Source organism: Nyctereutes procyonoides, unplaced genomic scaffold, assembly GCF_905146905.1.
Source record: "Nyctereutes procyonoides isolate TBG_1078 unplaced genomic scaffold, NYPRO_anot_genome, whole genome shotgun sequence".
NCBI lineage: Eukaryota > Metazoa > Chordata > Mammalia > Carnivora > Canidae > Nyctereutes > Nyctereutes procyonoides.
The window spans coordinates 14287752-14303538 of record NW_026575142.1 but is presented as its reverse complement, the minus strand read 5'-3'; the positions used below and the strand labels follow the sequence as shown (position 1 = coordinate 14303538).

Genomic DNA, 15787 nt, shown 5'->3' with positions numbered 1-15787 from the left:
GCAGGCTCCCTATGGGGAGCCTGATGCAGGACTCGATCCCAGGGCCCAAGGATGATGACCTGAGCTGAAGGCAGATGCTCAACCACTGAGCCACCCAGGCATTCCTTGTTTGTGTCTTTGAATCTAAAGTGTGTCCCTAACATATGGTTAGAATATACTTTTTTTCCTTAAATCCACCCGGCCAGTGTCCATCTTTTAATTTGAGTGTTCCAGTTGGTTGCATTTAACATAATTACCACTAATGGAGAATTTATATTTGCCATTTTGTCACTTATTGTGTATGTCTCTTATGTCTCTTTTGATTCTTTATTTCTTTAATATGGATGCCTTTTTTGTTAAAATGATATTTTCTGGTGTACCATTTTCATTTCCTTCTTGTTCCTTTTATTTTTTGAGTTATTTTCTTAGTGCTTGTCCTAGAATTAAATTAACATTCTAATTTATGTATAACAACCTAGTTCAGATTAATACCAACAATTTCAATAGTATACACAGCTTTTGTTCCTGTATAGGTCCATTCCCATCCTTTGTACTGTTACTTTCCGAAACATACATTTTTATACATTGTATGTTCATCTACATTAAGTTTATAATTATTATTTTCTGAATTTGTCTTTCAAAGAAGAGAGGAGAAAAAAATTACAAAAAATACACCTACACCATTCTTTGTATTCTTTAATGTGTATGGCCACTGAAGTTTACTTGGTTAGCTTAGTGGTCAAATAAGGATTGGACTGAGAGTTTCTTCAATGCCTGCCATCTCACAGTCTTTGTAAAGGGACTCCATGTGCATATTGGGGCACACCTTCAACACTCAGGCAGGTGACAAGTCTGTCTTAGGTCCTACGTGTACAGAACCTCAAGGTCAATCAGAGATGAAAACTTTCCTGAACATGAACATAGCCCTGGGCATACACATGACCTTCTGGATTCTCAGGATATCCTTGAGCTTTTCTAAGCCCCTAAAGACATCTCATTCCCTAGCTTTTCCTATTACACTTTTTAGTTAGTCTCTTGTTTGCCTTAATTGTTGTACTCTGCCCTAGGAAGCCTTCAAATTAGTCCATTATCTCTAATTGTTTTTGACAAATGCTTCTGAGGATGAGAAGTGGGCACATACGAGACTTTTTGCATTGGAGAGTGCAGAATCAAGTCAAAGAAAGATAGCCTACCCAGTGGCTGCTGGGCTACCATTTCCATTCTGATTCCATGTTATTTATGGGAGTGGGGGTGAGGGTGGGAATAAGCCGAGTTAAAACACCGAGAGTCCCTTGTTTTTCTTGACTAATTGCTCCTCAGATTGCTGTAAGCCTTTGGTTAATTTCTAGAGTTCTAAACAAAGTTAATTATGATAGTATTTGCCTTTTTCTTGGTGCTTTAATGAATGAGAGACTTCGTTTTTCCACTATTTTTGCTGACGTCATTCCCGCTATTCCTTTTAAGAAGACTTATGCTTATTCCAATTCCTGTTCCTTTGTATATGACCGGTTTTAAGTGTCAGGTTTTGTTGTTTTGTCTCTTTTAACTAAAGCTTTTCTTTAGCTGATCTTTTCTTCAGCTCTGTTCTGAAATTTCATAATGATGTGACTTTGTGTGGGTCTTTTCTTACTCATTGAGCTGGGCCCTTTAGAATTTCCACTGTGTCCTTGGTACTTTCTTCCCTACTGCTTCATTTTCTGATAGTCCTGTTTGGAGGATGTTGGACTTCATGAATTGATCCTCTGATTTTTCTTATCTTTTTTCTCCTGCTTTTTATCTTTTTAAACTTTTCATTCCACTCTGTGAGATGTCCTCAACTTTGAATTCCCAACTCTTCTATTGAATTTTCGTTTCTATTATCTTATAAATTTCCAGGAACTTTTTATTTTTTATTATTCCTTTTTATAGTATTCTGTTTAGTTTTATCTTCTTTTATCACTCTGAGGATAATAATAGCTGTTTTTTTTTTAAATTAATATGCCTTAACTCTCTATACTGTTTCTTCAGAATTTCTTTTTTCTGTTTCTCTCTCTTGGCTGTTCATTTAAAAAGAGTGATATACAAATAAATATATGGCAAATGCCATCTGTTTGCTAAAAAAGTAATAGGAGTGCATCACTTTTTTTTTCCAGCCCAGATGCTAATGTGTGTCTATTTTTTGGTTAGTTATGTGTCAGCTACTTGCTTGTTAAGGTTTACTTGATTCAAAATAAGTCCCACATGTCTTCTGCTTTGAGACTTCAGTTGTGCTACAGCAGGGTGTTTCTCATAACCTTTTTTTGTTTTGTCTTTCATGTGCTTGCCCGTATTGGTCTGTAGCTAAAAAGAAAACTTTTACTTGTGGTCATCCATTGCAGCATGGATGAAGATTCACTGAGTTCTTAGATAATTAGCAGAGGCTTGTCCTGTGTTGGTGGACAGGCTTTGTTTGGGGATTCTATCTCTTTAATGTCAAGGAAGTTTCATAATGACCCAGCAATTCCATTCCTAGTTATGTACCCAAAAGGAATGCAATATTCAAAATTTATACATGAAGGTTCATAGCAGAATTATACATAATAGCCAAAAACTGGAAATGGCCCAAATGTCCATCAGCTGATGAAGAGATCAATAAAATGTGGTATAGACATAGAATATAGTTGGGCCGTAAAAGGAAGTGAAGTACGAGTACCTGCTACAACATGGCTGCTGCAACACTGAAAATATTACGCTAAGTAAAAGAAAACAATCACAAAAAGCCACATATCATGCAAATCTATTTATATGAAATGTCCAGAACTGGCAAGTGTATAGGGACGAGAAACAGTAGTGGTTGCTTAGGAGTGTGACCAATAAAGAATCCAGGGTTTCCTTTTGAAGTAATAAAAATATTCTAAAATTTATGGTGTAGATATCTATGAATATATTAAAAACTACTGAGTTTCACACTTTAAATAGCTGAATTTTATGGTATGTGAATTACTTCAGTAAAGCTATTAAAAAAAAAAAAAAGATGACAAAGGCTTATAAGGATCTTGAACAGACTGTTCCTGAAGCCCCGGGAAAAGCCCTACCTGTATTAGGCTCTGCCCCCACATATCGAAGGTCACATGACTTCATCAGCTCCTGTTACCTCTTCTGTTATATACTTGCTTTAATTTTCTTCAGTAGAGTTTACATCGCCAGCACTAGTACTAGATTTTTCAGGATCAAGTTCTGCTTTTAACATATGTCTTTGGATAGAGAGAGAACTAGTGCTGAATGACATGTATTAAAAACTCAACGGGATGGCTTATAGTTGAGTTTTTATAGGTCTTTATATAGTCTTTGTATTTTCTGGCTTATTCAAATTTGTGATATTTTTCACCCCCCCCCCCCCGCCTTCTAAGAATCCTGTGAGATAATTGTTTTTTTCTGGCATACGACTCTAGTTGCTCTTTCAGGTTTGTGCAGCAGACTCTAGTTGCTCTTTGTGCTATATTCTGGAAATAACATAAGTGTTATGGCCACATGTCTTTTAAATTAAAATGTAAATGTCTTGGTGATTTTACAAACTTGACATCAGAAATCTCTTGAGAAAGAGACTTCAGGAGCTCTGGGTGATTTCAGGGTTAGTAAATCTGCCCTGTCATCAAGTTAGTAGTGGTTCATTTCCCTTGGGCCTGAAATTCACATGAATTAGCCTGGGGAGGTCAGTGTTACAGGGAACAGGAAGTTATGGATGGCAACTCCTGGTTAGATGACATTGAGAAGTGGTGATTTCACATACTAAAGAAAAAACTTCAAAAATAATTGGCAAACTTCTCTTTCTTAGCCTTTGTGTTGACGTTTACTCCATACTATCCATCTCTTTCATAATCTCTGCATTTCCTTGACATAGGCTTCTTCTCATGATTCTAGACTTTTTTCTTCAGATTATCTTAATCAGAAATTTTTTGTTTAATTCTCACATGTCTTTCTCAATATATTTGTCATCAGACTGCCATTCTTCTTAAATATGTACAGACCAACTCTGTGTTCCTCTCTCTGAATAATTGCACTTTCCATTTTTCCAAAGAATTCACATCCTCTGGCATAATATCCTCTGTTACTATTCCCTTGGAAACTCTTTTGACCACTTTAAAAATCTGCTGATTTCAGTTTATTGTATTTTTGGCTGCAAAGGAAAGGAGATTACTTTTTCAGTTTTTAACTATATTCTTAGAGCCTATTTAGCCCCTTCACTTATAAGAGGACACTTCTCAAAGTCACCTCCTGTCTTTTCTGCTTGATTTTGTTTTTCTAATACTGGCCTCTGGCTAGAAATAACTTCTTGTTTCATACAAGATTGCTATAGTCTTTCTGGCCAAAGGTTAAGGGAAACCAGGAAATATTTATTGAAGTCTACTTTTTGATCTTAATATCTATTCTAATATATTGTTTACTTAATATTTACAGAGCACCCACATTTCTTACTCATGTTACCAGCAAATATGCAGGAGGGCATTACATTAAAGAATGAATAATCAAAGTGATGGATCTCAGAAAATACCCAAAGCTCTTTATTAATCTTACAAAAATAAATCTCTTCCCTGGACTTTGAATTCATAGCCAAGAACAATTTCAAGCATGCTACATTACAAGTTCTGATTAAAGTCTTTGTATATTTTTATACTGTAATTATCTAACTGTAGATGTATTAGAGGCAAGCCTTCAACTGGTACTTCAAAGCAGATTTTTATTTTAAAAATTAAAATACCTATGTCGTTTTCATTATGAAAGTAGTATATATGCATACTGTAAAGATATTTAAAGATCATATAAAAGCTCAACAATAAGCCATCCAGCCTATTGACCTTTTTTTTTCTAAAGATATTATTTATCTATTCGAGAGAGAGAGAGAGAGAGAGAGAGAGAGAGAGAGAGGCAGAGACACAGGCAGAGGGAAAAGCAGGCTCCATGCAGGGAGCCTGATGTGGGACTCGATTCCGGGTCTCCAGGATCATGCCCTGGGATGAAAGCAGGCGCTAAACCACTTGAGCCACCCAGGGATCCCTGACCTTTTTTTTTTTTAAATAATGCTCTTTTAAACTAATATGTGATGAAGTCTTTTGTTTTTATTTTATTTTATTAAGTAGTCTCTACATGTGGGGCTCAAACTCATGACTCTGAGATTAAGAGTTGGATGCTCTGCCAATGAAGCCAGCCAGGCACCCATGGCCTATTGATTTTTTAGCCATTCAGTACCATCTATCTATCTACTGCACCATTCATTCATATATATGTATACCAGACACACAGATTGAAGCAGATTTGTTTGTATATTAATGTTACAGATATAAAATCAATTTAGATTTTGTGACAAAGGAAAATAGCTATAGTAGATGAGAAGGTGAACTGTACAATAATTAGGAAAATAAGGGCCTGTTAACTGTAAATGAAAACAGAATGAATATAGTCTAAATAAATTAGTAAATTCAACCTACCATATGATTTGAGTTGAGAAATGATATTAGAACAATACAAAGGACAAGTGTACTTTGTAAACTCACCAGAAAATTGTCTGGGGGTCTGTGCTGTTGAACAATATTTTGTGGACCGCTCTCATGCTGACACATGCTACATTATATTTAATTGCTCAGTGGTTTTCTATTTTAGAATATGCATTAGTTTACTTAAATAGTCCCCTATTTAGGTTATAATCCAGTTTTAGCTATTCTACACAGTGCCGTGATGGATATTCTCATACATACTTTGCATACTTCTTTGATTATTTTTTTTAGTATAAACATTGTTGGGTCAAAGGGTTCATGTATTTTGAATCTGATTGCCAAACCGCCCACCAGAAAGGAATAACAAATTTATTGTTACATCCCAGATAGACTTAGTTTATGCCCCAATCTGTGTTTGCTGTACTGCTTGGCACAACGAGTAAATACGCAGAGCCACAGCCCTGACTCTGTAGTATGATGGAGTTTATTATGTATTAGAATTGTGCATATTGGAGGAGTTTTATAAAGTCTACCAGTGAGGAAAATGTTTACACTGACAACTTGGATTTCATGGTACTTGCTTTGAAAAGCAGTACTTTCCTCAGGCACTTGGGTGGCTCAGTCAATTAAGCGGCTGAATTTGGCTCAGGTCATGATCTCAGGGTTGCAAGACTGAACCCCAAGTGGGACTCTGCACTCAGTGGGGAGTTTGCTTGTCTCTCTCCCTTTGCTACTGCCCCTCTTGCTGCTTATGTTCCTGTGCCGTCTCTCAAATAGAGAAATAATCTTTAGAAAAGCAGTACTTTCTAGTCAGCAGTTAAACTGTGATACTATGAGTATGTATTGGTGTTTTGCTATTTATGGGACTTGGTTATAAGGCATGATTCTCTCTCACCTTAGATGAGTGACCGAGGAGGTGGTGTTCCTTTGAGGAAAATTGACAGACTCTTCAACTACATGTACTCAACGGCACCCCGGCCTCGTGTTGAGACGTCCCGAGCAGTGCCTCTGGTATGTGATCAAGAGAGGACACTTGATGGGATGAGCACTGGGTATTATACTATATGTTGGCAAATTGGACTTAAATATTTAAAAAAAAAAGAAGTAATGAAATGTAAAAAAAAGAAGAAAGAATTGAGTGTGTTTCTCTGAATTACCAAAAAGATAAATCAAATGGCTACCAAATAAATTACCAAATAAATCAGTTAAGCAATTGTGTAGAGTATCCATGAGGGAGAAGGGAAGCTATTAGAAAAAAAAAACTTTCCTCTGAATTTAACAGCATTTGGCTCATTTCTTCTTTTGATTGAAAAGAGCACAAGATAAAGAATATTATTTACAGTTCTTATTGCCAAGGTAGATAGTGATATAGCCATAGTTTCATGTGGTTACCCACATTTTGATACACTGTGTCAAATGTGAAGACTAAGTTACTGGTTTTGCTAGCATTTGGTCAATGCTGATTTAATCTTCAATGTTGATTTTTTTTCCTCAAGTACTTAGAAATACCACATAGTCTAGACTTGGAAAAAAGACTAGAGTTCTGATCACTTAATTGCCAACCTGGAAAAGGCTCAAATTTTCATTGTTGGGTGGTATGTTTTATTGACCTCAGTCATTTATTTTCAGGTTTCATGTGATCAGCTTTTGAGCTAACTACATCCTTGCCCTCTAACCCCTAGAAAAACACTTTGCCAAATCTCTGACCTGTAACTCAGAACTGTTCTTCACGGCTTTGAAACTCTCTGGCATAGGTACTGGTGTTACGCTGTCACATGATTAAATGAAGTATCAGTTGGATCTATTTTTAGATTCTTTCTAAGAAGTTACTAGAAGGACTTCATTCTAATAGTTTCACCTGTTACACAGCACAGATTCTGTAACTACAACTGTAATCTACTTCATGTCTTACCATACTTTTAAAATCATTACTCCAGTACTGTGCTTCTCCAGTTCAGATGCATATGTATCCATGTGCCAGTGGGCAGACACCGTCAAATAATAAACATGAATATCATCTTAGATTCTGACTTTACACTAAGAAGTAAGGGAGAGGTGGCATATACAAATTACAGAGCTATGGGCAGGGAGAGAACAGGGATCCAGGGCTGGTAGCAGTAGAGCTGTCACTCTCCTGAATCAAAGAGAGAAGGAGAAGTTAGCAGAACCTAGAAGAAGGGACAGTAACAGAGCAGCTGCATACGTTCAAGTGGTCTAATCCCAAGGGAAGCAAACCTCAGTGGGAAGGAAACAGGAATGAATACCCTGACTTAATTCCCTCTAAATTCCTACTGGGTTCCCCATTGGCTAGACCCACTGGAAGCTGAGGGCAGGGGTATCCATTGATAGCATCCTCCCAGGACAAGGAGTTATGTGGAAAAAGGATAGTTGATTTGGAGTGGTAAACAGAAACTCTGGTTAGAAAAGTAATTAATGGTAGAGGTAAATGAAGCCAGAGAGCCTGCATTTGTTGATAGCACTCTGATTCCTGAATTGACATAAGCTCTTAACTAAAGTGTTACATGGAGTATCATTGAACATCTGAGTTGGTGATAAAAATTGTTTTTACATTAGTCCAAGTGTTTTGCTTTGTATTAAAGAATTTGTAGGATTTATTCAGGTAAAGGCCATTTCAGATACTAGAAACAGGATGAGCAAAGACACAGAAGTGAAAAATAGCATTTGTTTGAGGAACTTAAGAGCTGAAGATTTGGTTCAGCTGGACCAGAAAGTGGGCGGAAGAGACCTGATATGATCAGGTCTTGAAAGCTCTTTTCAGAGGCTTAAATTTTTATCTCAAGGCAGTGGGTTGGGGATGGTGGGTGGGTAGGGCATGATGTGGGTGCTGCTGTGCTTGGTAGGTTTTTAAAGATGTTAGTGATTTGCCAGTGAGTAACAGTGGACTTAATAGTGATCTAACCAGGTTCAGAATACAGGCTGGAAATTCATGGTCTGAAGTCAAGAGATGTATCTCTGAGACTGCCAACAAGGCTTTTTCTATTCTTTTTTTTTTTTTTTTTTTTTTTTTTTTACTGCTCCTATTGTCAAAAATAGTATTGGGATGCCCTAGAGCAAGGCAATGAAGAAAATCAATGTGCTGTTCTAGATCTACAGGAATCATTTTATGGAAAAAAGAAAAATGAGTTTTAAATGACCAGAGGGGAGACATCTCATGTAGTACCCCATCTAGGCTTCAGTTTGATCAATATTAGTGGTTAGGTATTAACAATCTCTTAGATGCAGGCTCTGATAGCTTTAGGATACTCAGAAGCATTTGTTTTAACTAGAAAAGTATTTTGTTATGTGGCTTTCTGAATAGAACTTCACTTTTCTCATCAAACAGGCTGGTTTTGGTTATGGATTGCCCATCTCACGTCTTTATGCCCAATACTTCCAAGGAGACCTAAAGCTATATTCTCTAGAGGGTTATGGGACAGATGCAGTCATCTACATTAAGGTAATAACTGTAGTCTTTTTGATTTAATGATATTTCTTGGTCATAAAACACCAATATTTAGCTGTAATGAAATTTTCTTTGACCACATCACTATTAAAATATCATAATATGGTTTTTACATAGGATCTCATCTATTTCTACAAATGATCTCCTTGACTATGGGAAAGAAATACTCACGCTAATCTCTAATGACCAGGACTATGGTTGTTAACAGATAAAAAGTCAGGTTGAAGTAGGGAATCATAAAAAGTTATATATCACACAAATTTAATTTTAATATAAAATACATGAATGGACATCGATCCACCAATCTTTTAACGTACTGCCTGAGTCTTTTCTTTGTATATGAGTCTACAGATTCAGGTTTCAGCGGTCTTTCTTGCAGAAGCTTTACTTACAATGCATTGTTTTGATTTCTGTAAACAAAGAGACAAGCAACTGCATAATCTTTTTTGATACAGATGTAGTCCTTTACAGATAGATGTCTTCTGACTCAGATTTGACAGCCGTCTTTCTGTGACTTTCCTTCATGACTCTTTCCAAAGCATTCATCTTAGTTTTCAAAGAACCTCCCTCTGGCCCTTTTTTTTGCATTTTGGTTAAGCTAATGCTTGATTAAATTATGTGATTACAATGACAGATGTAAGTGCATAAGGAGATTTGGGAACAAGTACAGGGGACTCTTGGCAAGTCTTGCTCACCTGGTGGGAGCAGAAGCACTTAGCCTACTGGCCTGTGATGTTTCCTGTGTTTATGAGAGATCAGCATGTTTCAAGGGTTGGAGAGCAACTCAGCCCCATCAGCTCAGTTGGAGGGGTTAACCCACCCCACTGGATGGGTTAAGCAGCAGGTTGTTGGTACCTCATTCAGTTTCTTGTTCTGGCCACTAGATGGCACCTACTTTATAGGAAATGCTGAGGACCGTATAATGGAAAAAATAAATTTATCCGAAAAGGTTAAATTCTTTCAACATAATAATTCTTTTTCTTTTCTTTCAAACCATCTCAATTGTGAGTAATTTGAAAAGGGCAACATGAAGGTAACATTTTTTCCACCAAATGTAACATTTTTAATCTAGCCCATAGATGAAGGGGTTCTGGCAATTCTGAGGCATTTAAAGAGAATATGTAGGTGAAAGGATTTTAATTTCGCTTTGGAAAAAATAGAAGACAGGAATATTATAAAATCATTAAAATCAGGGGTACCTGGTTGGCTCAATCGGTTGAGCATCCAACTCTTGATATCAGCTCAGGTCTTGATCTTGAGGTCATGAGTTCAAGCCCCCATCGGGCTCCATGCCATGCACGGAGCCTACCTTAAAAAAAAAAAAAATTAAAATCAATGTCAAAGACTTTCTATTCTCAGAATGAAATTTCCTGTTTAATATTTTCTATATCTTGGAGAATATCCATGGCTTAAGGTTGAAATCCTACTGAAATATCTTGAAGAAGCTAAGAAGGAACATGGTTTATCTCAAGTTCTGGTAATTTGCAGGAATCTGAGATAGAACAGTGAATTAATGGTAATGATATGTTGGAAACATGAAATTATGCACAATGCAGGTAACATATATGCTATAAGTGAAATTGGTGGCCTTAATGGCAGGAGGAGAAGACACACGGTCAGAGCCAAGGCTAAGAATTTTTCAATCAAAAGCAAAGATGCCTTAGATAAAGTTTTGTATTTATAGTTATTGTATTTTGTTATGATGACTTTTTAAAAGTACAGTGACTCTGCTGAAAAAAAAAGTGTTTCTTCTAACAAATGGTTGAAACGGGGGCTCCTGGGTAGCACACTGGCTTAGCCTCTGCCTTTGGCTCAGGTGGTGATTCTGGAATCCTGAGATCAAGTTCTACTCTGGCTCTTGCATGGAAGCCTACTTCTCCCTCTGCCTATGTCTCTGCCTCTCTCTCTCTGTGTGTCTCATGAATAAATAAATAAAAAGTTTTTAAAAATAAAATAAATCTTAAAATAATTGAAACAGATTCCATTAAATGATTGTACAATTATATATTAAGGAACATATGTCAATTTTTCTGCTTTTACATGAATTTTTTTAAAGATTTTATTTGACAGAGAGCATGAGTAGTTGAAGTGGGGCAGAGGGAGAGGAGAAGCAGGGTCCCGGTTGAGCAGGAAGCCTGATGTAGGGCTCAATCCTGGGACCTCAGGATCATGACCTGAGCCAAAAGTAGATGCTCAACTAACTGAGCCACCCAGGCACCCCTTAAATGACTTTTTCAATTAACCAACTTCTGTTACGGGTCATGTTTTTATAAGAAGCATCTCCTATACCTATATAAAATTTCAGTTCAGCAGCTTCAAGGCTGCTGGACAATGACTGCAAACAAAAAAACTCAATATGCACAACAAGCAGTGCCATGGACTTACTAGTAAATAATGTGTTACAAATATATACACCATTTCAAAATGTACGTAGATGGTGTTAATGATTAGTGAAATACAAATCCAATAAAGCGCTGTTTAATTTGTAGTAACCTTATGCCACTGTATATTTTCTCAAATAGTGGATTTAAAAAAAAAAAAAGCCAGACTTAGATCCCACTTTTTCTTTCAGGCTCTGTCAACAGAATCAATAGAGAGACTGCCAGTGTATAACAAGGCTGCCTGGAAGCATTACAATACCAACCATGAGGCTGACGACTGGTGTGTCCCCAGCAGAGAACCAAAAGACATGACAACATTTCGCAGTGCCTAGATACACTTGGGACACCGTGAACATCCAAATGTGGCTTTTGTATTAAATTTGGAAGGGATGACGTTCAGAACTACATTATACCAAATACTTCACATGTTATTTTCAAAATTAACTATTTGGGTAGAATAAATGGGAAGTGAATTCCATTTATGTCTGTTAAACCTCCTAAAGGATGAAATTGTACCTATTTTGCACTTATATTTTCACAGTTAATTGAACATATTTTTAAACAACTGTAGTTTTGGTCAACTTTCCTCTTTATGGTAGACTTCAGAAGCATGGAAGTCTTTGGGTTTCTAACAGAAAGCTGTGTGGTTTTTAAAGAACTTTTCATTTATGTGTGCTAGAAACATTTTCTTAATGATACTGATTAAGCTAGTTAGCCATCCGTTTTTTGGAGTTGTGACCTCCATTATTAATGCGTAATGACGATTGTAAAAAGATGGTCCTCAGATGTACCAGTGACTAACTATAAGTAAAGCAAAAGATAGTTGCTCTGCAAGTCTAGCACCAGCCACCTTTCAGCATCTACATGCATCATCTTCACTCTGAAGTTGACTTACCATTTTTTAATTTCATTGCAAAGGATTGCAATAGGTTCCCTATGTAGCTAAGCCAAGATGGTGGGCAATCTACTCTGAATATGCATGTGATTAAATGCATGGAGAAATTTTTACACTAAAAACAAACTAGCAGCTGCTAAAATTCTAGAGAAGAAATTGAGGTCAAAGCAGTGAGTCCTCGAACTATCAATTATTGAGATTACCTGGGGGAGATTTTGAACAGAATTTTTCTGGGTCTTACTCCAGACATATATATAATCAGACTCTACAGCTGGAGCCCAGAAATCTCAATTTTTAGAATGCTTCCTAGATGAGTCTGATGCCTCACCTAGTTAGGGAACTATTCCTTTAAAGTGAGTAATGTTACCACATTTGCTAAGGTAACAGAGATCTTTAGATTTTGATTCTTACATATTGAAAGGTTAGACTTCTAGACTCCAGGAGAGACCAACACTCTAAGGCCTGGTGTAGTTAAAAGCAGGAGACACAGTGACTACATGCAGACAGTCAGGTAATTGAAGAATCAGAACCATAAATGCACAAGGATTGACGAAGTACATTTATTTTATGAGAAATACCTAGACTTGGTTATCAGGAAAAATTCACCTAGGACTTAGCAGCAGTTCTTTGCTTTCATATGATAATTTGCATTTTACAAATACTTTGGTATAATATGATCACTCCCTTGGGCTTTAAAACAGGTACAGAGCGGGTGGTATCATCCTTATTTTGAGACTCAGAGTGTGGCCAGAAGTTGCACAGCATTGGAGTCAGGGCCTGAACTCTCTCTGCGGATCACTGCCAGCCACCAGCTCTGGGAGACCACGAGGATGTTAGGGGAGTATGGGGTTAGTCACAACTCAACTTTTAAAGTGACAGGGAAATATATAAAAAATAAATTTTAAAGTAAGATTTTGAATTTTTAAAGAACAGCTTTACTACTTAAATGTGGGAACTTTATCTGGAAAATACATCCGGTGGCAACACCTCATTCTCAAAAGGATTCCATGAGTTTAACAATTCTATATAAATTTGTAAATCAGAAGGGTTGTAAAAGGGCAGTCCAGGACCCTCATTTGAGAGGTGACAGCCCTGAGACTCAGGGCTTCTTAGCTAATTTGACCAAATGTTGGAAAAAGATCCTTTACCCAATCGATTGTTTCTTAATTATGGATTTTGTGAAAAATAAGATATGCTAGTGGATGATTTATATTAGTTCAAGGTATTACCGTTTTTTAGCTTTAAATTACACTTTTTTTGTAATGAAATATTTTAGAATTCTTTGAATCAAAATTCTTTCTTTCCTAAATGAGACATTTGTACAACTGACATAAACTTGCTGTTTTACTTCTGAAACACTTCCCCTCCCCCCCAAATTAAAGCTTTTCTCTATTTATGAGCTAAGAAATGATGTTTTTAAAGCAAAAGTGAAATTTTTTCCTTTAGCTTCTTTTTAAGGTATAACAGCTTTTTTACTTTATTATGTGGTAATGGACAGAAGATTACATACAAAAATGTCTGGGGGCTAGCATTCTCCTTGGTGGTTTCAAATCATTGCGCTACCTGAAAAGTTTTTAGATTCTTAGGTTGTTTTGTCCACCAGCATTTAGTGTGATGCCATGTAGATATAAAAATATACAGAAGGATAAGAAGTGGATACTAAGTGATTTTTATACCTGGGCATTGAATAAATGTGCCAACATTTTTTAGGAAGATTCGCAAAAATATTCTGACCTATACTTAAATTACTGGCTGGCTTTAGATGTCTTCATACTAAATAGTGATCACTTTCTTGCACTGTGAAGTTTTTACATGAAGATGTTGAAGTGGAAGTCTACCATATTATTTTATAAAATGTTTTGTGTGTGGCAATAAACTGAAAACATGGATCAACTCTTATTTTGAAAATTAATTGGATCAATTTAAGTTTTTTTAAATAATTTTTTTTCAATTAAAGTCTCTTCCATCAAGGGTCGGTGTTCTATAAACACTCAAATGGTTGTACCTAGATGGCTCACACTAAGTCTCCCCATCTTCAGTCGAGGAAATGTTTAGAACTTAGATTTCCAATGTGTGTATTCTAATGGAAAAGACAGAAGATAGAATTTGTATGGTTTGAGTTATCCCAGATTTTCAATATCCAAACATCCACTGATGGGCAAACTCACCACACAAGTGAAGATCTTCTGTTGTGTGATTTTTGAAAGGTTATATTAATGTGCTCTTTGAATAAGTTTTCATAATATAAGTAATTATAAGAAAGGTCTTTTTTTAAATATTTTATTTATTTATTCATGAGAGACAGAGAGAGAGGCAGAGACACAGGCAGAGGGAGAAGCAGGCTCCATGCAGGCTCTGACGTGGGACTCAATCCTGGGTCTCCAGGATCATGCCCTGGACTGAAGGAGGCACTAAACCGCTGAGCCACCCAGGCTGCCCCTATAAGAAAGGTCTTAGTTTAACTAGCAGTCCCCTCTGTACCAGTTGAAAAGTCAGAACTAAATCTAGTCAAAGATAGATGCCTATCTCTATTCCTGAATAATGAGATATGACTACAACTTCCCATCATTGTTAAACCCAACAAGCTCCGTAACAAACTCGATAGGTGAAAAACTGGGCAAACAAACCATTATCATTACTGTACCTTGGTGGCCTGTGAATGGCTAATCAGAGGGGAAGCCAAAAATCAGTCAACCAACTTGAGTTTGTGTCTTCAATTGCTTTGTTATAAAGTTTTAGCAGATGGGTAATCAGAATTGAGCTAGCTGGTTTGCAAACGGCTTTTCCTGGAGGAACTTTTCATCATATGTGATTAACTTCTGGCCCCAATGATTCATCTTCTTACAGTCAAGCCCAGTGCTTGAAAAAAATAGTAGAATGAGGTGTGAAGGATTTTACATATGTTAAAAAAGAACACGCCGGTTTGCCTAGTTCCAGCATTCTAGAACTACTGACCTTTTGTTCTACTTACATGTTTGGAAGGAATTAGACATACTGCTCACTTTTTCCTAGAGTCTTCACATTTCTTTAGCAATTGCTAACCATAGGATTTTGATAGGAAAAGACAAGATTCCCAGTTTTTTTTTTTAATTTATAACATGAAACTTAATCCATATTTATAAGAACAGTGGTAATAAACACAATATAGGTGTATGTTATTATCATTCTTACTCTTTCCTCACCAAGGCCAATATTGTACATAGTTATACACAGATCAACTGTAATTTAAAAATCTTTTTCATCAATGAGGTTGCATTTTAATAGTTTGGAATCTTTTTCTAGGTCCCTTCATTCCAGTGCAAGGTTGCCCATTTTTCCTGTAAAACTTTAGGCCTTTTTTCTTGCCTTTCAAAAGCTGTTATTTTCATTAGGGAATGGTGACAGCTATCTTTTACTCTATTGAATTAGATTTTTGAGCGAAAATGTGCAGTTTTAATTCCAGGAAGGTAAACCAAACTTCCATTTGAATGTTACATTCACTTGGGAGCTATTTTCTGAAAGTCTAGAACTACACTTCCTGCAGTTGTCACATAGAATAAATACTGTCAGGAATTTTGTAGTTTTGAATGGAAATGTTGACATCTGTTTTAATAAATTTAAAATAGTGAAAATTTCCTAT

General features: G+C 36.4%; 1 protein-coding gene across 2 annotated transcripts in view; it reads left to right on the top strand.

Annotated features, from left to right (window-relative positions):
* PDK1 (pyruvate dehydrogenase kinase 1) overlaps positions 1–14061 on the top strand; it is a 29486-nt gene extending 15425 nt beyond the window's left edge. The window contains exons 9-11 of one of the 2 annotated variants that reach the window (XM_055307836.1): positions 6330–6440; positions 8773–8886; positions 11465–14061. In XM_055307836.1, the coding sequence (XP_055163811.1) occupies positions 6330–6440; positions 8773–8886; positions 11465–11605 (366 nt within the window). In that variant the 3' untranslated portion in view covers positions 11606–14061. The remainder of the gene's footprint in view (positions 1–6329; positions 6441–8772; positions 8887–11464) is intronic. The other variant, XM_055307837.1, reaches the window with a different exon arrangement.
* The last annotated feature ends 1726 nt before the right edge of the window (positions 14062–15787 follow it).